Source organism: Ranitomeya imitator, chromosome 1 (assembly GCF_032444005.1).
Source record: "Ranitomeya imitator isolate aRanImi1 chromosome 1, aRanImi1.pri, whole genome shotgun sequence".
NCBI lineage: Eukaryota > Metazoa > Chordata > Amphibia > Anura > Dendrobatidae > Ranitomeya > Ranitomeya imitator.
The window spans coordinates 1,097,982,351-1,098,009,119 of NC_091282.1; the positions used below are offsets into that span (position 1 = coordinate 1,097,982,351).

At 40.2% G+C, this 26,769-nt stretch overlaps 1 protein-coding gene across 3 annotated transcripts in view; it reads left to right on the plus strand.

Moving 5' to 3' along the window:
* TENM3 (teneurin transmembrane protein 3) overlaps positions 1 to 26,769 on the plus strand; it is a 736,855-nt gene that overhangs the window by 361,888 nt on the left and 348,198 nt on the right. For all 3 annotated transcript variants that reach the window (XM_069744268.1, XM_069744269.1, XM_069744270.1), the window contains exon 6: positions 25,392 to 25,514. In XM_069744268.1, coding sequence (XP_069600369.1) covers positions 25,392 to 25,514 — 123 coding nt within the window. The remainder of the gene's footprint in view (positions 1 to 25,391; positions 25,515 to 26,769) is intronic.

A 26,769-nucleotide genomic window follows, 5' to 3' on the forward strand; every position in this document is an offset into this window, starting at 1 on the left:
CCAGAGATTTGGTGGCTAGATCCTTTTGGTGGCCGTCTCTGTCGCGGGATGTGCGTTCTTTTGTGAAGTCCTGTGGGATTTGTGCTCGGGCTAAGCCCTGCTGTTCTCGTGCCAGTGGGTTGCTTTTGCCCTTGCCGGTCCCGAAGAGGCCTTGGACACATATCTCTATGGATTTTATTTCGGATCTCCCCGTCTCTCAAAGAATGTCGGTCATTTGGGTGGTTTGTGATCGCTTCTCTAAGATGGTCCATTTAGTGCCCTTGTCTAAATTGCCTTCCTCCTCTGATTTGGTGCCATTGTTTTTCCAGCATGTGGTTCGTTTACATGGCATTCCAGAGAACATCGTTTCTGACAGAGGTTCCCAGTTTGTTTCGAGGTTTTGGCGAGCCTTTTGTGCTAGGATGGGCATTGATTTGTCTTTTTCCTCGGCTTTCCATCCTCAGACAAATGGCCAGACTGAACAAACCAATCAGACCTTGGAAACATATCTGAGATGTTTTGTTTCTGCTGATCAGGATGATTGGGTGTCCTTTTTGCCTTTGGCTGAGTTCGCCCTTAATAATCGGGCCAGCTCGGCTACTTTGGTTTCGCCGTTTTTCTGCAATTCTGGGTTCCACCCTCGTTTCTCTTCAGGGCAGGTTGAGTCTTCGGACTGTCCTGGTGTGGATACTGTGGTGGATAGGTTGCAGCAGATTTGGACTCATGTAGTGGACAACTTGACTTTGTCCCAGGAGAAGGCTCAACGTTTCGCTAACCGCACGCACTGTGTGGGTCCCCGACTTCGTGTTGGGGATTTGGTTTGGTTGTCATCTCGTTATATTCCTATGAAGGTTTCCTCTCCTAAATTTAAGCCTCCTTTTGATTGGTCCATATAGGATTTCTGAGGTTCTTAATCCTGTGTCTTTTCGTTTGACTCTTCCAGCTTCTTTTTCCATCCATAACGTGTTCCAAAGGTCATTGTTGCGGAGATACGTGGCACCTGTGGTTCCATCTATTGATCCTCCTGCTCCGGTTTTGGTTGAAGGGGAATTGGAGTATATAGTGGAGAAGATTTTGGATTCTCGTGTTTCGAGACGGAAACTCCAGTATCTGGTTAAGTGGAAAGGTTATGGTCAGGAAGATAATTCCTGGGTCTTTGCCTCTGATGTCCATGCTGCCGATCTGGTTCGTGCCTTTCATGTGGCTCATCCTGGTCGGCCTGGGGGCTCTGGTGAGGGTTCGGTGATCCCTCCTCAAGGGGGGGTACTGTTGTGAATTCTGTGACCAAGCTCCCTCCTGTGGTCGTAAGTGGTACTTCGGCTGGTTCTGTCTATGAGCTTCCTTTGGTGGATGAGAGTGGTACTGCGGCTTCTGAGTTTCCTTCCTCAGGTGATGAGGTTAAGTCGTTAGGTCCTGCACTATTTAACTCCACCTAGTGCTTTGATCCTGGCCTCCAGTCAATGTTCTAGTATTGGTCTTGCTTCCTCCTGGATCGTTCTTGTGGCCTGCCTTTCCTGCATAAGCTAAGCTTTGCTTGTGTTATTTTTGTTTGCTATTTTTTCTGTCCAGCTTGCTATATTGGTTTTTCTTGCTTGCTGGAAGCTCTGAGATGCAGAGGGAGCACCTCCGTACCGTTAGTCGGTGTGGAGGGTCTTTTTGCCCCTCTGCGTGGTTGTTTGTAGGTTTTTGTGTTGACCGCAAAGCTATCTTTCCTATCCTCGGTCTATTCAGTAAGTCGGGCCTCACTTTGCTAAATCTAATAAATCTATTTCATCTCTGTGTTTGTATTTTCATCTTTACTCACAGTCATTATATGTGGGGGGCTGCCTTTTCTTTTGGGGAATTTCTCTGAGGCAAGGTAGGCTTATTTTTCTATCTTCAGGGCTAGTTAGTTTCTCAGGCTGTGCCGAGTTGCATAGGGAGCGTTAGGCGCAATCCACGGCTACCTCTAGTGTGGTTTGATAGGATTAGGGATTGCGGTCAGCAGAGTTCCCACGTCTCAGAGCTCGTCCTATGTTTTTGGTAATTGTCAGGTCACTTTGTGTGCTCTGAACTTCAATGTCCATTGTGGTTCTGAATTACCTGTTCATAACAGCGTGGCGGTCACATGAGCGGCACGCGACCAATCAGAACCCGCGACGTCATTCGCAGGTCCTAAAGGCGCTCACTTTAAACAAAGAAGCCGGCCGGTTACCAGCGTGATGTCCAGGGGCCGCCGGAGAGGTGAGCATATCAATATTTTTTATTTTAATTCTTTATTTTACACATCCCTATGGATCCGATACCGATACCTGATACCACAAAAGTATCGGATCTCGGTATCGGAATTCCGATACCGCAAGTATCGGCCGATACCCGATACTTGCGGTATCGGAATGCTCAACACTACTCGCGACGCTTCGGTGACAGCTCCATGCATTGCAATCTCTCATCATCTCGCGAGACCGCAATGCACTCTTGGGAACGGAGCACGCGAGGAGCATCGGTAAACGCTTTGTCTGGTTCCAACGGAAGGTGAGTATATAACTATTTTTTTATTTTAATTCTTTTTTTTAACAGGGATATGATGCCCACATTGCTATATAATACGTGGGCTGTGCAATATGCTACGTGGGCTGTGCAATATACTACGTGGGCTGTGCAATATACTACGTGGGCTGTGCAATATACTACGTGGGCTGTGCAATATACTATGTGGGCTGTGCAATATACTACGTGGGCTGTGCAATATACTACGTGGGCTCTGCAATATACTACGTGGGCTGTGTTATATACTACATGGGCTGTTATATACTATGGGGGCTGTTATACACTACATGGGCTGTTATATACTATGTGGGCTGTGCTATATACTATGTGGGCTGTGCTATATACTACGTGGGCTGTGTTATACACTACATGGGCTGTTATATACTACGTGGCCTGTTATATACTACGTGGGCTGTGTTATACTCTACATGGGCTGTGTTATACACTACATGGGCTGTGTTATACACTACGTGGGCTGTGTTATATACTGCATGCGTGGGCTATTATATACTACGTGAGCAGTGTTATATGCTACGTGGGCTGTTATACACTCCATGGGCTGTGTTATATACTCTGTGGGCTGTGTTATATACTATGTGGCTGCGCTATAAACTCCATGGGCTGTGCTATATACTCCGTGAACTGTGCTATATACTACATGGCTGTGCTATATACTACGTGGCTGTGCTATACACTATGTGGCTGTGCAATATGCTATGTGGCTGTGCTATGTACTACATGGCTGTGCTATTTACTACGTGGGCTGTTATATACTACGTGGCTGTGCTATATACTACGTGGCTGGCTGTCAACAATCAGTGACAGGTGCAGTCCGGCTGCGAATTGGCGTGGGATTTGAACCACGCTTCGCTAATTGGTCGCGGTTGGCCGAATCCTGTGTGTTCAATGTATTATTCTAAAATCTTCATAAATAAACTACATACATATTCTAGAATACCCGATGCGTTAGAATCGGGCTACCATCTAGTCTATTATATATCTCTATATCATATGTATCTAAAACTCAACGAAATTGCAGCAAAAAAGCTTGTTTCTCCTGAAAAGAGATGCAGAGATGGTGCAGAAATTTCTACATCCAAATACTTAACATGTGCACATAGACTTACTGTTGTAATCATACCTATTTATCTATGCTATCCTGCAAGCTGTAATAATAGTTACATCCTAAGTAACATTATAAATGCTTATTTATATCACCAAATAATCACTAATCAGTGATAGAAATATCAGAAATATCAGTATTGTATTCTGTGCTACTTTTCTTGGCCAGCAGTATATATCCATATGCATATACAGAACAGACCAAAAGTTTGGACACACCTTCTCATTTAAAGATTTTTCTGTATTTTCATGACTATGAAAATTGTAAATTCACACTGAAGGCATCAAAACTATGAATTAACACATGTGGAATTATATACTTATCAAAAAAGTGTGAAACAACTGAAAATATGTCTCATATTCTAGGTTCTTCAAAGTAGCCACCTTTTGCTTTGATGACTGCTTTGCACACTCTTGGCATTCTCTTGAAGGTGTGTCCAAACTTTTGGTCTGTACTGTAAAAATCGCCATTCCTCACATACTCAATTTATTTTGTAATATCTCTGGATAAAGCAGCCGGGCCCGAGAACAAGACTATTGAGACAAAAGGAAAGACTATTTTTTCCAAGCTGTCTTCAACAAGCTGACCACAGCAATCTTCCTCAAGCCCTTATCAACCATGATTGAGTGCTTTTCTGTTTTCCCAATAAAGTTTTGTTTTTTGTAAGTCATGTTATACAAAGGCAATTCTTTATTTTGGAAATTTTCCCAAAATAAGACAGGATACTATTTTTTTCCTCCAAAAGATGGGTTACGACTTATTTTCAGGGGATGTCTTATTTTTTTCCATAAACAACAATCTACATTTGTTGTTGAACAAAAAAAAATCAACATTTACTCAAATATAATCATGTTGTCACACACACACTGCACATACACATATATATATACATATATAAACACACACACTGCATATACATACACATGTATACCCACATACTGCATATACACATGTAAATACACACACTGCACATACAGTACATACCCACATACTGCACATGTAAATACACACACTGCACATACAGTACATACCAGCAGCCTGTCTCACCTTCAGTTCTTCTAGACTCCCACAGGTAAAGGAACTTTGGTGACATCATTATCGCATGGCCATGATGTCACCAAAGGTCCTTAAGTAGTGTTAACCTTGGATTACAAGCACAAGGAGCACTAAGTAAACGAGCGCCCTGGGCAATTGCCCAATTTCTGTATCCCCCGCCTCCCTCCGATGAGGGCCCCATCTGTAACTAGGTCTTCCAGGGCTTATTTTTGAAGTAGGGTTCATATATCATGAATATCCCAAAAATCCAGTGAAATCATGCTAAAGCTTATTTCTGGGTCTTATTTTAAAGGAAATACAAGATATATGTAATTGCAAAAAATATATATGTAGAATGCTGGAAATGAGCCAGACTTGGATTGCAAGGGTTGTCTGCTTTTAAACAAGCTAATAGGGCTATTTGAGTGCTAATTAACATTTGAGTGCCTAATTTTCTAACCACAGCAGAGATCAGCCACCAGCATGTAATTCTTATTTTGCCCTGTGGTGGTGCTGCAGGGAAATTGAGCCCTCTCTGTTGTGTTTCTATGCATTCGGCTGACACGCTCCCAAGAGTACTGTGCGGACTAGGCATTCACGTGGCTGATCAGCTCTATAGTACTGGATTACTGTAAATGCAAGCTCATATTATACCAGCATAGGTTAACCAAAGGTAAACCTATACTTTAAGTTTATTAAAAAGGTTACAGGCTCCATGTAGTTCCTGTAATATTGTAACCATCTCTAAATGTCCCTAGTGATGTTTGAATTATCTGCATTATTAGCGATGTAATAAACTCACCCTATTCCTCCATAAACCAGAGACTGCCAAGTTGCAGCTCATTTTATGTATTTACCAACTTTTTGCATTGTTCCTAACGACCGAACCATTCACATTAACTATTAAAATATAATCGCTTTTTTCCTATCTCCAGCTATCATTTACTGTAATTTAAGGCTGTACGTTTGTATATAGAAATATTTTGTACTTACTGAAATTGAACCCTATTTTATGCTAAGTGCAAGGCATAACAAAATATTTACAATGCTTTAATGCGGTGCAGCATTAATATTTAATTGACAATGCAAATAGCTGTTGTGTCAGGCTTGGCGATAACAAAATATTTAATAAGAAGCTAAAGAAGTGAAAGTAAGAAAATGAAATTTAACTCCTACATGGCTGGACCGCTCTACTGATTGCTTCTAATTTACTAAGCAACTCTCTAGGCTATTTTAAAGGTTTAGAAAACAATTCTAAAATTTGCCATTAGAAAATTCGAACTTGATAAAGAGGAGTTCCCAGGTCAGGATTTTCATCTATTAGACGGACAATATAAAGGGCAGTTCCCAGGTCAGGATTTTTATCTATTAGACGGACAGTATAAAGGGGGGTTCCCAGGTCAGGATTTTTATCTATTAGATGGATGGTATAAAGGGGAGTTCCCAGGTCAGGATTTTCATCTATTAGATGGACAATATAAAGGGGAGTTCCCAGGTCAGGATTTTCATCTATTAGACGGACAATATAAAGGGGAGTTCCCAGGTCAGGATTTTTATCTATTAGACGGACAGTATAAAGGGGGGTTCCCAGGTCAGGATTTTTATCTATTAGATGGATGGTATAAAGGGGAGTTCCCAGGTCAGGATTTTCATCTATTAGATGGACAATATAAAGGGGAGTTCCCAGGTCAGGATTTTCATCTATTAGATGGATGGTATAAAGAGGAGTTCCCAGGTCAGGATTTTCATCTATTAGACGGACAGTATAAAGGGGGGTTCCCAGGTCAGGATTTTCATCTATTAGACGGACAATATAAAGGGGGGTTCCCAGGTCAGGATTTTCATCTATTAGATGGATGGTATAAAGGGGAGTTCCCAGGTCAGGATTTTCATCTATTAGACGGACAGTATAAAGGGGGGTTCCCAGGTCAGGATTTTCATCTATTAGATGGATGGTATAAAGGGGAGTTCCCAGGTCAGGATTTTCATCTATTAGATGGACAATATAAAGGGGAGTTCCCAGGTCAGGATTTTCATCTATTAGATGGATGGTATAAAGAGGAGTTCCAAGGTCAGGATTTTCATCTATTAGACGGACAGTATAAAGGGGGATTCCCAGGTCAGGATTTTCATCTATTAGATGGATGGTATAAAGAGGAGTTCCCAGGTCAGGATTTTCATCTATTAGATGGATGGTATAAAGAGGAGTTCCCAGGTCAGGATTTTCATCTATTAGACGGACAGTATAAAGGGGGGTTCCCAGGTCAGGATTTTCATCTATTAGATGGATGGTATAAAGGGGAATCCCCAGGTCAGGATTTTCATCTATTAGATGGATGGTATAAAGGGGAGTTCCCAGGTCAGGATTTTCATCTATTAGACGGACAATATAAAGGGGAGTTCCCAGGTCAGGATTTTCATCTATTAGACGGACAGTATAAAGGGGAGTTTCCAGGTCAGGATTTTCATCTATTAGATGGACAATATAATGGGGAGTTCCCAGGTCAGGATTTTCATCTATTAGATGGACAATATAATGGGGAGTTCCCAGGTCAGGATTTTCATCTATTAGATGGATGGTATAAAGGGGAATCCCCTGGTCAAGATTCTTATCTATTAGATGACGATATACAGAGGAGTTCCCTGGTCAGTATTCTCAACTATTAGATGGACGGTATAAATAGGAGTTCCCAGGTCAGGTTTAAAATAAAAAACACACACACACCACAGTTCACTTTTCTGTCCGTTCCCTTGCAACATCATCATTGCCGGCAGCTTTCTCTCTCACACAGGCACATGCTGCTTGCTGAAGTTATTGTGCACCTGTGTCAGGAAGAAGAAAGCGCATTAAGCAGAGTACGGATCCCATCAGCTCCACTGCCATTGTCTCCTGTAGGCAGCGGAGCTGCAGAGATCTCTCCCTGCCTGTTGCACATGAGGGCAAGCTGGCCATGGCCCCCCAGCCAGATTGCCCTCAATATTAGCTGCCCTGCAGGGTCTCCCCTAAACCTCCGTACCCCGATGCAGTTGCATCAACTGCAGTGGCGGTATGTCCGCCCCTGCATATGACTCATACATGGAAAATTGACCTCCTGTTTCTACATAGATGTTAGAAGGAGTCAGCTAGTCTGTTTTTAATTTTGTGATGTCATAGACCTAAAATAAAAGAGAAGAATTAACTGGGTAGAAAAACAAAATGAGCAATTGTAAGTACACAGTGCCATAAACAGTGGCATATAAAAGTATGGTCAACCCTGGTTAAAATTACTGTTATTGTGAACAGTACGCAAGTTGAAGATTAAATGCTCTCTAAAAGGACTAAAGTTAAAGATGTATTGCAGACAAAAAAATACTGTCATTTTTTCATTTTAAAAATTACAAACAGGAAATTGGGCAGATGCAAAAGTTTGGTCACCCTTGGAGATTTGTGTGCATAGATAACTTTGACCAAGGTTTAAGACCTTAATTAACCTGTTAGCATTATGGCTTGTTTATGATCATATTTAGGAAAGTTTATGTGATGCAAATTTCACAACTTTTTAAAAACCCAGCCTCCTCTAACCTTGTGCCAAAAAATAGCAGGGATGGGTTCTTCTAAGCTTCTACCTATCACTCTGAAAATGAAAATGGTGGAGGCCCACAAAGCAGGAGAAGGCTTTAAGAAGATAGCAAAGCATTTTCAAGTTGCCTTTTCCTCAGTTCGAAATGTAATTAAGAATTGGCAGTTAACAGAAACAGTAGAGGTCAAGATTAAGTCTGGAAAACCACGCAAAATTTCAGTGAGAACTGCTCAGAGGATTGCTACAGAGACAAATCAGATCCCCCGCTTAACTGCAAAAGACTTTTAGAAAAATTTAGCAGACTGTGGAGTTGTGGTAGATTTTTCTACTGTTCAGAGACACCTTCACAAATATGACCATCATGGAAGAGTTATCAGAAAAAAACCTCTCCTGCTTCCTCACCATAAAATTGAGAGTTAGAAGTATGCAAAAGAACATCTAAACAAGTCCTGTGGACCGATGAGGTTAAATAGAACTCTTTGACCCCAATGATTAAAGATATGTGTGGCCAACCATTAAGCATGGGGGTGGATCAGTCATTTTCTGGGGTTGTGTTGCAGCCTATCACGCAGAGAACATTTCATGGGTAGAGGGAAGAATGATTGCAATGAAATTTCAACAAATTCTTGATGCAAACATAGCACCATCGGTAAAAAAGCTGAAGTTGAAAAGAGGATAGCTTCTACAAATCGATAATGATTCTAAACACACGTCACAATACACAGTAGACCACCTGAAAAGGCGCAAGCTGAAGGTTTTACAATGGCCCTCACAGGCTCCTGATCTGAACATCATTGAAAATATGTGGCTAGACCTCAAAAGAGCAATGCATGCAAGACAACCCAAGAATCTCACAGAACTGGAAGAATTTTCCACGGAAGAATGGATGAAAATCCCTCAAACAAGAACCAAAAGACTCTTGTCTGGCTACAAAGAGTTTAAAAGCTGTGATACTTGCAAAAGTGGGTGCTACTACATACCAACCATGCAGGTTGTCAAAACTTTTGCATCAATCCATATTCCTTTTTGCAATTTTTAAAATGTAAAAGATTAAAAATATATACATATTTTTTACCTGAAATATAAGGGAAATGTGTCATCTTTAGGCCTTTTAGCGATTATTTCATCTTCAACTTGTTCACAATAACAGTAATTTTGACCAGGGGTGACCAAACTTTTACATGCCACTGTAATGTGATAATTACAATATTTTAATAGGATAAAAACATTGATGGGAGTGTTTATTTAACGTATCCTAACTGAATAAATGTCTGATCTTTGCAATGGATATATATTTTTTCCAGGAAACTGTAGAGTTAGTTTTTTTTTTGTTTTACTGTATGAGCGAAAGAAAAAGTGAATTGGTTAATAATCATCGTGCGCTGCATTCACGCAGCTTGGTAGACCAGCTTCTCAGAGTCCTGGATTTCAAATGTCAGAACTTCATTTAGAAGCAATTTTACTACCAATTCTTCATAGGGGCACAGAGGGATGTCTCCTCCCATGTAACACCACATCAGTATATTACCGGCTGTGCCGATTATAGCAGAGCTCGGGTGTAGAGCAATTGTCTGCCAGGGATTTGTGTCTTTCTAAAGTAAACATTATAGTGGTTTGTATAAATAACTTATCTTTTGGGTGTAGAAATATTGCTTCTTTCTATAAATGCTAGACATTTTGGGGGGATTTCAATCCACTGGTTGCTTGTTATTTTATTAGTAATCTAGATCTTTGTATTGGATGTTATATGAGGATGTAGATTGACATTTTTATAGAGTTCGCAGGGCGCTTCTTCATTCCTGTAACAGTTTAGCGGAGATGGAACGTCTCTGTGTCTGAATCTTGTAAAATGTCCTTATCCTACTGGAAATAGGATTATGTGCGGCGTGAACCTGTGGAAGAGGAAATATCTTCATGGCGTGTCGTCAGGTCTGTCAGGGCAAGCAGCTTTTAGACAGACAGATAGGTCTTAGTCTCAGAGCAGAACACACTTTTCTTGCAGATATGCCAAGTCAAAATCCACTTTCTATGAGTGTTCCTATGACAGTCAATGGCGAGAAGCATTGTAATAATTTACAATAAGGAGAGGATTTCAGCTGAGGTTGCTCTTTCTGCCTTGCAGATGCTTCCAGTATAAGATCTTGTGAAAAATGTAGCACAGCCTATAATGGAATGGTCGGCCATTTGCAAATCCTATCCAAACAAGCTGTACCAGAAATATCAAAGAAGGAAATCTATTTGCTTTTTATTTGATCATGCTTTCCTGACACATCTGGTTCAGTTCACCTCTGTTCCGCAGGCCTTTGGGAACAGGAGTTTACGTATAAGTAGAATATGCAAACTGGGAAGTGATCTTTTTCCACTGTGAACAGAATGAGAGGTAACAAAATCAATGCATCCATCTGTAGCGTAGATGCTGAACATGCAAATGGTGTCTGAGGTATACATGTACGCAGGAGATGGAAGTGCGAGGGATACCCTGATGAAAAATTGATACAATATCATCAAATATAGAAGGTGTGGCTGCTTTACAATGTAATATTGTGATTATTATTATATTTACTGTTATTGTTCCTAATTCACAGCTGCCACATCACTTGTTGCTCTTGGCCTTTGTTACACGTCAGGAAAGAACGTAGAATGTTATAATGTATTGGCTTAGGATATGCGCAGATCCGAGCAGAGCTGTTCAGTGATGGTAATTTTGTGAACATTGAGTTGTAAGTTATTCCTGAGTATCGGAGACTATCGGTACCACAGCTGCTGGTTTGTATCTTTGAATTTCAATTTTCAGGCTTTCTTAGTCAACCGTGCTATCGCCAAGCATTACTATGTCGATGATCAACTCCATCTTTTCTGGTTAATGGTTACGTGAGTTGTGTCACGGGGCAATGCTTTGTCTGTATGCAAAAGTCCCACTATATTTTCACATGTTCATTTATTTACAGTGTTTTCCACCAGTTCTTCATAGAGGCAGCTGGTAATTATCAAAAATGTTCCAATATATATATATATTTTCTAATAAACCGAATACATGTTCTAATATTTTGTCTGATTACTTGCAGTCTGCATTGGCATCATCAGAAGACTTTTCATGCCTGACTTTTATGACATTTGTTTAAAGAGGTTGTCCGTTTTCTTTAACATCAATGTCTGACACCCTGCACACCCCAGCAATCAGTTGTTCTTGGTGTTGCCATCGGCTGGAAGTGCTCAGTTACTAAGCTGCTGTCTAGTGATAGTGGCCGTGGCCGTGTCCCGACATCTGCCCCCTATCCGCGGCAACTATGGAGCAGCTTCGTAACTGAGCACTTCCAGCCACCACCATCACCGAGAGTAGCTGTTGGCGAGCCGGGTGTCTCACCGACCAGAAATTGATGACATATCCTAAGGATAGGTCAATAAGGTTACCGTAGTGGACAACCTCCTTAAATGGCCTATTTTTGTGTACCTAGCATTAGCCCTTCAGTTTCTTTTTTCAAAACTCCATTTGTAAGACATAGCCATGCTTTTTCATGGTTAGCATTCCAAAAATCTTGTCCAAAATTTGGCCATGAATTAACATATATTTTTTTAATTGTCCATTATTGTTTTGGTTGTACTTTCAATAAATCTTTATTTTTCACTTCAACCAGTTTATCACTTCAGTGCAAGCTTTTTTTGACTGTCTGACTTGTAGTAGTGCTCTGCCACCAGATTTTTTTGGGCAGCTACAATCTATTGACATCACTACGAGAGTGGAAAGAATAGCAAATAGTCATCAGCTTGCATATTTTTTGGTTGAAATGATCCAAATCTGCTTCAGTCCAAGCAACTATCCCAGTGTATCTCTTTGGTGGGTCATTGCCCTGGCGTTTATGGCTTTGTCACCTTTTAATTTAGTCTTTAGTGTCCTTCTTAATAACCACAGCAGCATATTTAATTATTATATTCATATGATGTTTTCATACATTTTTATATAGAATTTGACAACCCCTTCATATCTCCGCTAATAATGTATAGATAAATTAGAGAAACTGGATGTGTTCTTTGTTTGGTTAGTATAGTTCTATATGAAAACTGCTGGACACGGACATTTGTCTTTATTGTCATAGTTTCCCCTCAATAAACTTCACAAAGTCATGGATATACCGTTGTCATGAAAAATACAAAATCAATACGGCCAATCTATTTTCCTGTGAGCCCTACAGATAGCAGTCGATACTTGGATACATGCTTTCTTTTTATTTTTAACACACCATTCAATTCTATGTCACTTCTAGCCAAGTCCCAAGTTCTTGTGGTCAAAAGGCCTAGTGTCATAATCACATAGATTTTACCACTGAATATGCTGTTTGCATTTAAGAAACTTGCAGAAATAATATCAATAGCACAACAGCAATAGCAAAATATCTTATTTAACATTTTCACAAAATTAAGATTATTGATTTGGTATTAACCCCTTTCTGACCTCGGACGGGATAGTACGTTCGAGGTCAGATCCCCCCCCTTTGATGCAGGGCTCCGGTGGTGAGCCCGCATCAAAGCCGGGACATGTCAGCTGTTTTGAACAGCTGACATGTGCCCGCAATAGCAATTCACCCACCGCTATTAACTAGTTAAATGCCGCTGTCAAACACTGACAGCGGCATTTAACAGGCGCTTCCGGCCATCCGGCCGGAAATGAGCACATCGCTGACCCCGTCACATGATCGGGGGTCAGCGATGCATCAGAATGATAACCATAGAGGTCCTTGAGACCTCTATGGTTACTGATCCCGGCTAGCGGTGAGCGCCCCCCTGTGGTCGGCGCTCATAGCACACCTGCAATTCAGCTACATAGCAGCGATCGAGTTGTGCCAGCTTCTAGCCTCCCATGAAGGCTATTGAAGCATGGCAAAAGTAAAAAAAAAAGTGAAAAAAAGTGAAAAAAATAAAAAAAATATAAAAGTTTAAATCACCCCCCTTTTGCCCCATTCAAAATAAATCAATTAAAAAAAAATCAAACCTACACATATTTGGTATTGCCGCATTCAGAATTGCCTGATCTATCAATAAAAAAGGATTAACCTGATCACTAAACAGCGTAGCGAGAAAAAAATTAGAAACGCCAGAATTATGTTCTTTTGGTCGCCGCGACATTGCATTAAAATGCAATAACTGGTGATCAAAAGAACGTATCTGCACAAAAGTGGTATTATTAAAAACGTCAGCTCGGCGCGCAAAAATAAGCCCTCAACTGACCCCAGATCACGAAAAATGGAGACGCTACGGGTAGCGGAAAATGGCACAATATTATTATTTATTTTTTTTTAGCAAGTTTGGAATTTTTTTTCACCTCTTAGATAAAAGAGAACCTAGACATGTTTGGTGTCTATGAACTCGTGATGACCTGGAGTATGATAATCGCTGGTCAGTTTTAGCATTTAGTGAACCTAGTAAAAAAGCCAAACAAAAAACAAGTGTGGGATTGGATTGCACTTTTTTGGCAATTTTACCGCACTTGGAAATTTTTTCCCGTTTTCTAGTACAACCAATGATGTCGTTCAAAAGTACAAATTGTTTCACAAAAAATAAGCCCTCACATGGCCATATTCACAGAAAAATAAAAAAAGTTATTGCTCTGGTAAGGAGGGGAGCGAAAAACAAAACACGGAAAAACGGGAAATCCCAAGGTCATGAAAGGGTTAATATTAAGTACTATTTCTATTTTTTTAGATGAGCATAAAAATTAAAATTATTGCCCAAAAAGGTCTTCTTAGAAGTAGACACCCTGTTTAACCTATTCGTAATAAGCAACCATACAATGTAAATATACATCATTTGGGTGCAGTCCACATAGTGGACAGACTGTGACCCTTGGGCTGTTTTCACACGTTGCGTCGTTTTTTTCTGCAGGCTTTGCTGCATTTTTGTCTAATATTTTCAGCTTTTTTTCTGCAGATTATATGTCATTTGTCTAGAGTACATATTTATTCTAGTTATTCTTACCTATAATAAGAGAAACACGCAGAAAAATGCATGGTTGCGTTTCATGCAGATTTTTTGCACTTACTCATTGCTTTCTATGGTGACAAACCACTGCAAAAAATGCTGAAAAAAATTGAAAAAAAAGAAAAAGAAAATCTATTGTGTGCATGAGATTTCTGAAATCTCACAGCTTTTGCTGGTACTGTGAAAAGCAGCTTTTAATTGGTGTTATAAAACACAACAAACAAAAAGTGCTGCAAAAACGCAATGTGAGACCATAGCCTTACTGTTAAGGGTCGTGGTGCTTTGTGCTGGGGCAGAGATGTTTATTACGAGTCTTCTCAATATACATAAGACGTACAGTATCTATTGTGCCTTCGTTATCACTCTCGCTATCGGTCCCCAGCTCTAATTACACCGGTTCAGACGGACACCGCAGATAATTCTACTCATTTGTAGCAAATTAACAAGGTTATCTCGCTGAGAATTCCTCTCTGACACAGAGGTAGCAGCGGACCCGCCAGCTCTGGGACGCTGGGGTTCACCATGCCGCACATCTTACATACTAAGTTGATGAGGAGACATAAGACTCTCAAGCAGTTGAGCACTTTTCTTGGAGGATGCAGAATTGCTCACTTTTCTTCATTCCAGCCATCGGAAGCAGTTGGCACAGTATGGTGAAAATCTGCTTTCTAAAAACCGTTGGCAGACAAATTTAACGAGTTTGTTCTTTGACACACTAACAAAGAACCTAAAACAGATGGATAGATTGCGAGCTCAGGAATACAGTTGAGTAACTGCAGCAGCAATGGCATCGTTTTTCTACTGGCAGTTTCCGAACGCTTCTGACACAAAAGATGTTACTGCGGAGACAAGTAGAAAAGACAGATAAAAAAAAAATATCTACAGACACATGACTGTGAGCGCGATTAAATAGCCTCAAAATCTGGCAATTTTACTGGATTCTCTTTCCAAAAAAACCCACGTTTCTTAATTTCATCAGCTTTGAAACATTTTCAAGAGGGAAAAATCTAAGTTGTTTATTTGCATGGTGGAGCGTCTCTTTATAATTAGAAAGCTAATGACAGGAAGGAATTATTAGCGATAGTTATCATTAGAAGATGCTAATGTGCAAGTAAGGAATATTACATAAATGTCTGGAGTCGGTTCTGGGACCTCTATGAATTAAAATTTATTGGGATGTTTCAGTTATTTTATACGGTAGTTTAAATTGTAGTGTCTGTTATTTCTTACTATTTCTTACTACACACACTAGAGCTGCTGCTGAACTTCTTTTCTGAAAAGAAACTGGAGCTTCCTGTCCTCTATCGATTGATTGAAAAGACATTCAGAAAGCAGGAGTGCAGTACCGGAGGTGTTAGGCCGGCGTCACACTAGCGAGTTTTACGGACGTATGAGCGCAGAAAATACGTCCAGAAAATGCGCATTGCACACGGCCCAATGATTCTCTATGAGGCAGCTCCTATCTGCCGTATATTACGCATCCGTAATATACGGTATGTTATGGGCGTAGAAAATCGCAGCATGCTGCGTTTGTCAGCGTATTGCGCAAAAAATATGCCAATGAAAGTCTATGGGGGCGAGAAAATTATGGATTACACACGGACCATGAGTGTGACTTGCGAGAAATACGCAGCGGTGTTCTATAGAAAAGCCAACAATTCAGCACGGTGTACAGTAAAATCACACTGACAGAATAGAATAGAATAGCTAGAATAAATGTGTACACATAGTATATATATATATATATATATATATATATATATATATATATATATATATACGTCGGTGAGACGCACACACACACATATATATATATATATATATATATATATATTTTATTTATATATAATTCAGCGCTAGGTAGCAGAAAAGCCGGTAATTCAATTGCCGGCTTTTCCTATCTCCTTCACAAACCCGACAGGATATCAGACATGGTTTACATACAGTAAACTATCTCATATCCCTTCTTTTATTACATATTCCTCTTTAGTAATGTAAGAAGTGTCTTTGTGTCAAATTTGGGGTGTCTAGCTATTAAATTAAAGGGTTAAATCCCAGAAAAAAATTGGCATGGGCTCCTGCACAATTTTCTCCACCGGAGTGGGAAAGCCAGTGACTGAGGGCAGATATTAATATCCTGGAGAGGGTCCATGGTTATAGGACCCCCCTGGCTAAAAACATATGCCCCCAGCCACCCCAGAAAAGACACATCTGTAACATGCGCCTATTCTGGCACTTAGCCTCTCTCTTCCCACTCCCCTGTAGCGGTGGGATATGGGGTAATGAAGGGTTAATGTCACCTTGCTATTGTAAGGTGACATTAAGCCAGGTTAATAACGGAGAGGCATCAATTATGACACCTATCCATTATTAATCCAATAGTAGTAAATGGTTAATAAAACACACACACATGATTACAAAGTATTTTAATGAAATAAAGACACAGGGTGTTTTAATATTTTATTATACTCTTAATCCACCTGAAGACCCTTGTCACCTGAAACAAAGTTGAAAAAAGCAAACAACAATATTCCTTACCTTCCGTCGTTACAGTCTTGTCCCACGCTGTAAATCCATCTGAAGGGGTAAAATCATTTTACACCCAGGAGCTCTGCTAATGCAGCTGTGCTCCTGACTGTAAAACTTGGTGAATGAATGGAATGCAGGGGAATGTACTGTAGTTACCTCGAGTTGCGGTGATGCGCCCTCTGCTGGATGAACTCATATAAACTCGAGCCTGGGAACTTTTCAGAATATTTTCCCACGCTCGAGTTCATATGAGTTCATCCAGCAGAGGGCGCCTAGACTAGTGGGTTGATTAAAATCCTGCACATCTAACATTGGAATGATGGAGTGCTGCTCTCACTGACATATATATATATAGACTGTATATATGTTTTTAAGAATATTTGAGCCGATGGATCCATGATATGTCCATTTTGCAAGCCTGCGAGAAAAAATCGCCATACGGAAGCCATACGGATGACACACGGATATATTTGTGCATAAAAATCGCATCCTCACATTGCATACGGAACAGTGTTTTGGGACAATTACTGCGTATTACGGCCGTAAAAAACGGACCGTATTTACTTACACCTAGTGTGACGCCGGCCTTAGGCCGGGTCACACTTGCAAGTGCAATGAGAGACATTCAGCCGTGAGAACATGAACATATTTTTCAGCACGCCGAAGACACTCGGTTAGCACGCGAGCATGCTCGGATAGCGTCTTTTCTGAACACATTCACTCATCACTACTCTTGGGTTTAGCAATGGTGGTAGAAACACCCGACTTCACAGTCATTAGGACTAACATCCTATTTACCTCCGATACTAATATTATTAAAGTTATCTATAAAATGATGCAGCACAGAAAGATAAATTGGATTTTTCATTAATGTTTTTATTCTTCTGCTCTTTGTACCACTATTTTAGGACCCTATAAGTTTGCATTCACAATGATTCATGATCTCCGACAATCAGGTTAATGTGATGCTCCCCATTTTATATGCTGTAAAACAGAGGTCCCCAACTCCAGTCCTCAAGGCCCACCAACAGGTCATGTTTTCAGGATTTCCTTAGTCTTGCCCAGGTAATAATTGCATCACCTGTGCAATGCAAAGGAAATCCTGAAAACATGACCTGTTCGTGGGCCTTGAGGACTGGAGTTGGGGACCTCTGCTGTAGAACAAAATGACAATGAATGGTTTTTGGGGAAAAAGATTTGTTGGAGCCCCAGTTTCATATTAGAAGTAAAATGATACAAATAACAGATTAACAGATCAGTCAGGGAAGTAAACTGAGAAGCATGCAATGCTGGTGCATGGGAATTAGTGCATTTACATTGGGAAATTGCATTTTACCACCGCAATGTGGCACTCTGAGGGCAGCTGTAAACAAGGCGGATGTGTACGTTAGGATTTCATCACAGATTTTGGCCGAATTCAGATGAGCAGAGACAAAATCGTATGTTTTTCATCCTGAAAATGCAGATGATATTTTGTGTTTTGTCATCCAAATGCAATGTGCATGCCATCCATGTACCTTTTTTATATTTAGTGTGGTATGCCATCCGTATGTCTGCGTTTTATATCAGAAGAGGAAAATCTCCGAAGTGACATTTAGTAAACACTCATCTACATGGACAGTACTGTAATACTGTGCACAGATCTGCAGAGAAAACCCACAGCATTTCTATTACGTGTGACTTTACACTTAGGCCGGGGTCACACTTGTGAGTGTGATGCGAGAAACTCATTCGAGTCTTTCGCATCAATACCTGACACTGCCGCCGGCACTCGGGATCGGAGCATGAGGCAAGTGTGACCCTGGCCTCAGGCTTAGCTTCATCATTGCCTTGCTGAGCAAACCTAAAAAATGATGAGGCTTCAAAAACTATTGGTGTAAAAGTGGTGCAAAAGCCATACTGAATTTGGTGCAAACATAATAATTAAAAAAAAAAAATTGCAGTAAGAATGAGGAATCAGGGGCCCAGTGTGATGGTCTTTATTTCCGTACTAGTGGCTTAGTTAAGAGATTTATACTTTTTTTTGTAAATGAGAACATCTGGATGAACATGGGCCGGACTTGCACTTTTTATTTGGATCTGATGTGAGCCCGGATCAGACATGCGTGAAATACGGCCGAGTCTCGCATGTTAATATCCGGCATTGCCGCCGTCACTCAGGAGAGGAGCGTGCGGCACCATGTATTGCTATGCAGCCGCACGCTCAGCCGTATTTCTCACATGTGTGATCCCGGCCTAAGTCTTAGACTATGTTCACACGCTACGTTATTTATCTGTGCTTTTAAAAGGTAAAAAAGACTACATTTTACAGTACCAGCAAAGTGAAGGACATTTCTGTAATCTCATGCTCACATTGTGCGTTGTACCATCAAAGAGTTATTTCATATCTACAGTGTGTCAATTTTTTCAGCATATTTCACCCGTTATAATGAATGGGAAAAAAAACATGTATTAAAACCATCAAAAACGCATGTAAAGACATGTAAAAAATAAAAGACAAAACACGTAACTGCTGCAAAAGCTCAATGTATGCACATACCCTTAAACTACCAGTAGACAACACACATACACTATGGTCACTAGGTGTAGAAGGAAATATAGGTAAAGAGCCTATACTGAGAAATTAAATAGCCGTAGAGCATAGCTGAGATGTACTGTACGTGGGCATACGGGGGAATATCACATAAACTTGTAGAAATATTGCTGTACCAGTTGTATATGCCATATATGATTTCTAGAGCCTGCAGTAGTAAAGTGCTCTTGAAAATGACAAGTTTTTATCTTCTACATCTGTACGCATTATTAGACATAGTATCTCATTACTGTGTATGTAGATTGTTTATTTCTTTAGTTGTTAAAAAATACTGGCTTTTATATATGCATGTTAATAAAGCCAATGCTATCCCACCTGTGCTTTCCCTATTCTCTCCTGCTAGCATTTGCTTATTCCCAATCACATTACCATCTGCGTGCACACGTTTTCGGGATTTTTTTTTGGCCAGCTGTGCATGTAAAAATGGAGTATTTCCCTGTGCAGCCCTATGAGAAGTAGCACTGCTGATTACAATAGCCCACTCTTTATCAAGGTGTGACAGATACAGATGGACATACCAAAGCCCCAAATAGACCTATACACTCCAACAAACAGCACATACACACAGCGGGAAACTCCAAACAAAAGCTAATTTATGGAAAAATATGTGTTCCTAATCAAAGCCGGGCTCTGCTGGGAACCATATAACACACAGTAATCCGTACATGCAGATGCTTTCATCTTACATTACCAATTTGGTACCATTCCAAACACTCTCATCCTACCTTATCACCCTGTGTGAGCCCGCTCACCGCTGGAGTCTCCTGCTTCTACAATGTGCTTCTCTACAGGCCCTTCAGGCAGAGGCAGGAATTCCTATTCTGATCAGATGGAACACAAAGGACTCACTGACCTGCTCTGAAACTTAATTTCTACATCTAAAATTGGATGACAAAATGAGCAATTAAGTATGAAGCGTAGACTGACAGGTTTCCTCGACTACATGAAAAGTCCTTGAATTTACTGTACTAGTTGTGGCAAACACAGAAATATTTGACAAAAGGTAGAAAATAATTGGACATGGTAATAATACTTGTATTTTAAGTTCCCCTTGTTTCTTTTTATTCCATACTTTATTAGTAATATCTTACATTTCAATTCATCCAGCTTTTTATTAGAGCCTCCTCTAGTATTTGTAAGAATGGATTTACTAGTTACGTGTTCTAGAGACAGCATTTACCAACAATTGCCATAACCAGCATCAAATGTAATTGTCAAAAGCAGGGCTATGGAGACAGTAAGCCAAACCTACCTCTCTGATTACGACTGCTCAATGTCCCTGAATCCAACTCCAAATTCGACTCCATGGCTCATGTTTAAGTGATGCATTTACTGTAGTAAAATGGCAACATGAGGCTTGTCATCACCATTATGATACAATAATCAAGCTATTTAGATAGAACCTAAAATATATTTATTGAAATACAGCAGTTCTGAGATGAGTGCAGGCATTCCTTCCCAGTGGTTTTTCCTCTGATCTGTAGAGGAGATTCACTACTGGGCATGTGCATAAAGTGCAGCACAGATTCATCTCAACTAAATGCCTAGATACTTAGATCATGAACAGAACAGACATTTATAGGACATTAGTCATGTCCCAAATTCTTTTGAAAACATTCACAGCACGTCCTGTATTGTACTAGTGTACCCAATTTATTATATATTTTAGGAGTCATTATCAGTACATTTTATACCGACTCTGGCTTCACCAAAATGGACACCGACTCGACGACTTCAACTCCGACTCCACAGCACTGGTCACAAGGTTATATGAGCAGTGCCTTAATAACTATTACCTGCTAAAATTTTATTATTGGTATTTCATTGGCTATTTGAAAGGTCCACCCTGAAAGGCAGAATGGGAACTTTAGACCCCAAAAGTCTATAGACCTTAATCTATAGCCTGTAAATGGCATTCAGTTCACAGGTTGTTGTACCGCAGCCTACTGAGGGGTGTTACTAAGGCACTAAATCTGTATGCTAGGAAAGAATTACTATTTGGGCATTAGCCAGTAACTGAAGGTTCATGGCTGTGGTTACAAAACTTGCTAAGGTGCTAAAAAGTGATACATGCTTGCCGAAACCAAGAAGTCTGCCATGGCTACAGTGATTGAAAGGACTGAGAGCTTTAATGCCCATCTACTTGGATAACATTTGATCAATTCATGTCTGCAAGTTATATTTAGATGACTTCTGTTGTTAAAGACATCAAATCCCATGATAACATTTTCTTATTGTTATGAACCATGGTGTCTATATCCAGACTTGTCACACCATTCTGCTTAGGTGGTCCAAGAGCAGTATGGTAAAAGGGTAATTTTTACCTCTACATAGGGATCTGACTTGTGTTGCACAGGCCCCTGAATTGTGTCCACGGAGTACCTTCTGTCTGGTCAAGTGGAAGGTGGTTTGGTCACTTAGCAGGTTAAATGAGAGACAAGACACAATCTGAGACCAGACACATAGTCAGGGGAATTGCCTCAGTCAGATCCAGGACTTCAGGTTAAGGATTAAAAGATTCCAAGGGGCTAAAGAGCAGAGAAGTAGCTTCAACTGTCAGGTCAGAGTACAAGGGGTCTACCCAACATAAATGAGACAAGGAGCAGAGATTATATTGCAATAACTGCCTGGGGACAAGGTCATACAGTGATTTTAATAGGGCAATGTGTGTCCCTAATAGCTGCCAAACTCATGACTTCATAGGTCATCTGACCAGCTCTAGTGATTGTTTGGTCAGGAGGCTGTAATATACATAAATGATTAAGAAATACTAAGTAAATAGATAGAGAGGAATTATTCCCCTGTATAGGAATCACTAAGGAGGCTTGGTTGGGTTTGCAGTGCGCTGTGCAGTTCGGGAAGAGACCACTTCTTTGATGGAGAAGTGGCAGCGTGCATTAGCTGGGCAGTGACCATGCTGTCCAGCATACAGACGCACAGCTCATTGACCACCCGAGCATGCTCGGAGAAACTCGATTAATGCGTATATTCGCTCTTCATTAACTGTAATATGTTGTACTGTACTTTATATATTAGACATGGCCATATGCTTTCCTGTCCTCAAGCATCGTAAAGATTACTGAACCCAATAAGTAGGAGGTTCAAGAACCTTCATTTTGGGGGGGCAGAGTCCTCTTTCATTTCATAGCAAATTTGTTGGGTTCTTTGCCAATGATCCAAACCTTTGAGGGTATGTGCACACATTCAGGATTTCTTGCAGAAACTTCCTGACAAAAACCTGACATTTCTGCCAGAAATCCGCATGCGTTTTTGACGCGTTTTTTGTGAGTTTTTTTTTTGCGTTTTTCCCCAATGTATTAAATAGCGGGAGAAATGCGAAAAATCTGCAAAATTAATGAACATGCTGCTTTTTTTTTTACTGTGGTGCGTTTTGTTCACTGAAAAAAACGCATCTTGTGCACAAAAATTGCAGAATGCATTCTGAATGATAGGATGCATATGTATGCATTTTTTATGGGTTTTTATCATGACAAAACGCAGAAAAACCTGAACATATGCACATAGCGTGAGACTTGTAATTTATGACTGTGGTCTGGGGGATGATGAAGCTGTCTTGTCCAAGTAGGAAGCATAATGTATAGCAAAGTGAAACTTACGAGTTACTTTCTGGCAAATGTTACTTTTCAGTTTTTTTCTTTTACATCTATTTTATATGTGACACTTGATGTCTTCCAAACATTAAGAATTCTGCTGGGAAACAATTCAACATATAAATAACATGAAAATGCATGTGATTTTAGCTTCCTAGATGTTGGGCCAGTGATTTAACATATCTCTGTTCCTGACTCCAACTTTACAAGGTATTCTTTCCAAAATCACTATCCCTCACTTATACTAAGTACTTGCCAGCAAATTAAAAGCACGCTCAGGCCAGCTCAGCAGAAATTGCTTCAATAAGCAAGCAGTCGATATGATATGGGAGAAATGTAAAACTGAAATTGAACACAGTAAAGCCAGAACTACATTCAGATACAATTCAACCACTGGAATTAAGTCCAGGCAGATGTGAAATGGCCTCCATTAGGAGGAGCGATATTACGTTCCCTGGAACTTGTGCCGTTATGTCTCTGTTTGCTCAGTAATCATACTCTCTGGGATTTCATTTAAGTATTTAGTGAATGTACAAATATTCATTATTTGTTATGAGACATATACAGATTTGTAATATCAATATTGTACTTCCAGTGAGGCCTCTCGCCATATGTATCCCTCCTGCTGGATCTTAGTGCAGAGCATGGTTACAATTTTCTGAATTAATCATTTAATAAAAAAAAATTAACAGTGCCCGAGAGTCTAATACCCTAATTCATCCTGTACATTTCTATAACGCCATTGGAGGAAAGGCAACTGTGTTATATCTCAGGGTAAAAAAATTAACTACCGGAAGAATTTGAGATCTAACAAAGGGATTACCAAGTATATGTTGCATATTCAGTAATTTGGTTTTAATGTTTGTATCTAAGTGCAAAAAGAAAAGCAAAAGGTTAACTTATGGTACTTTAAAGTTCAACAATATTAGATTTGTTGGGGGTCCAACACCCGGCACCCCCGCTGGTCAGTTGTATCTGTGGTGGCCTGAAGAAAACTGTGTATATAGCTGCCACAGGACAGCTCCGTGCAATGTTTAGTGGTCACTCACCAATAGTGGACCTCAACTCCTAAGCAAGTGAATGGAGGAAGCAGCTGAAGTACGCGGGAATGGCCACTTAACAGTTTACACAGCTGCATTATTCCACAGCAGATTTTAACTGATTGGTGGAGGTGGTGAGTTTCAGATCCCCACTGATATGATATTGATGACCTGAGGTAGGTCATCACTATGTTAAGACTGTCATACACAGTAGATGACTCTTTGGGGAAAGATGTTTCCTCAGATTGTTTGTCCTGCAGCCATCTCGCCCGTCTCTCTGTGTACTCAGTGAGAGAGCCATCAGAACACATGCATGACTGCGCCTTATCTCCATCAGCAGTCCAAAATTGGACATACCAGATCAATATTTACCCTGGCAATAAATGATCTGGGGCCACCATACTATAGCCTGCTAGCCAACCTGTCTATATCGTCAGTTTTGACAAACATTAGTCTAATATGTTTGGGGGGCTTTAGGTCCACACAGCCCTCTTGTGTGATCTCCTGGAGTCTTCCCTGTCTGTATTTTTCTAAACATATCAGATCAGTCACCTGCATGGAGTTGTATCTTGTTTATTTTTAATCCTTCTGCTAAATATTAGGCAAGTGGGATATTTGTTTATATAGAGACTGGGCAGATAATGAAGTCATGAGAATCTCCAAGATATTCATGGGATGTTATGGAGTGTGGAATCAACCATAATTCTGAATTTATCCATCTTGCAAAGTGAGATACGGCTAAAAACCTTATCATCAAGCATTTAATTTGAAGATTAGAGGCCAAAAAACAAAATTTGGAACAGGGCCACAACTATTACATTTCTTGTATGTGTAATTTAAGATGCTTGTTCTCCTTATAGTCCTTATATAGGTGCAAAAACCTTATATTTTGACCTGAAGATCTCACCTACTCAAAGTTTAGGCTTAAATTATATGACTAATGGTGGCTAAAACCAACTGGATCCAAACATCCACTCGCTGCTAATATCTATGGGAAATGGATTGGCTTATGAAGGAAAAGCTCCATTCATACACTGTTCTCTGCTTCTGAACCTTGCCAAACCTTTCCTGTAAAGTTTACGTGTGCACTCTGTTTGCCATAGAGATCAGTGAATTCAGGCTTCCCTTTGCGTTCAGCTCGCGGGGTCCCAGTGATGTAGTGGATGTGAAGGGTTTCTCAAAGCTAAACCCAGGAAACATTGCACTAACTTCTTGTAGAGATTGCAGAAATCAAAGCGACGTGAGATTCCGGGAAGTGTTCTCTATCACAATGAAGGATGGTGCACACCGGGGAATGGATCCCGTAAAACTAGAGGTGCAGGAGACAATCAGTCCTGTGAACATTGCGTACAGCTTTGTGTTACATCAGGTTCGCGCGTCTCGGTTTTTATGTCTTATTCTATATTTTTTCTCTTTCAGCCATGCATCTGTTTGGCCTCAACTGGCAGCTACAGCAGACTGAAAATGACACTTTCGAGAACGGAAAAGCAAATTCCGAAGTGGTGCCAACACATACTGTATATGTGCCCGCCGGCGATAATGGTAAGAAATTGCAGCCACTTATTTATAAGTAATTGTTTGCTTTTTATTGAATTTTCCCGTGAAATCCTTTTTACTACAACCCAGTATTACATTTGTTTTCTACAATAGCCCATTAACCCTGTAATTAATGCTGTTATTTTTAGCAGGTTTCATAGACAGCTTTACTTTACCGTGGAAATCCGCAAAGTAACACTGTAAAATAAAAGTAGTATATCATAAGATGGAAAGGTTACAATTACAATGAGTTGTGAAACAAATCCAGAACATTACTATAATGACTACTGCTATGTTCATAACAAATAAACATCCTCTGATCCATTGTATTCTCACTCACCTCCCCCAATATCTACTTAGAATGCACTCTAATGTACAATATCTAAACATATCTCCAGTATTTAGGTCATGTGCTACTTATTTTTATATCCTTATATATCTGTTCTGCCTCTCTCCCTATTCGAGCAGTGTTTATTTTCAGCTTTCTCATTGTTAGTGTTCACCTACTGAGTTCAGAACTTTAGGCATTGTCAGAGTCGGGTTGCTTAAATGCCAGATCCTTCCTGTCCTCAGTGCAATAGGATCCAACTATCACCAATTAAATCTCTGCCTTCTATATTTCTGTCTGTCCACGGTCCTCATCCTGGACAATGACGAAGTACAAAGTGCCATCGCAAATACCCTACTTTATCTCACTTACAGGAGAGGAGACTTGGATCTGTCAGCAGGATTTCACACCCCAAACTATTTATATGTGCAGGTAGCTCTTTCAAAGACAAGTCCAGCAATACTTATACATGACCCGTCCGATCCTCTTTTACTGAGAAATCTCCTTTTCCTGAAGTCACACAGCGTTGAAAATGTCAGTCATCCAGAACGAGGTGCTGCTGGGTGGGAGATAGAGCTGGAGTTACGTAGGCTTCACATCTACAGCCTCATTTGCATATACGTTCATACACTGATTTCTCAGTAGTAGATAATAAATTGATTAACTTGTCTGTGAAATAGCTATATGCGCATGTAAATAGTCTGGGGGTGAAATTCTGCTGACAAATTTCCTGTAAATATAATGATAAGACATAGGAGATGAGATTCTCTCTGAAGGGTCTAGGTATTTTCCTCTCTACTGTTTTGTATCAGGTTCAGCATCAGAATTGTTTCCCAGAGCTTTCCATTGATGTCATTTATGTCAATGTTGCATGCATACCAAGGAGCAAATACTGTATACCAAATATACACAAATTAGCTCATAGGACAAAAA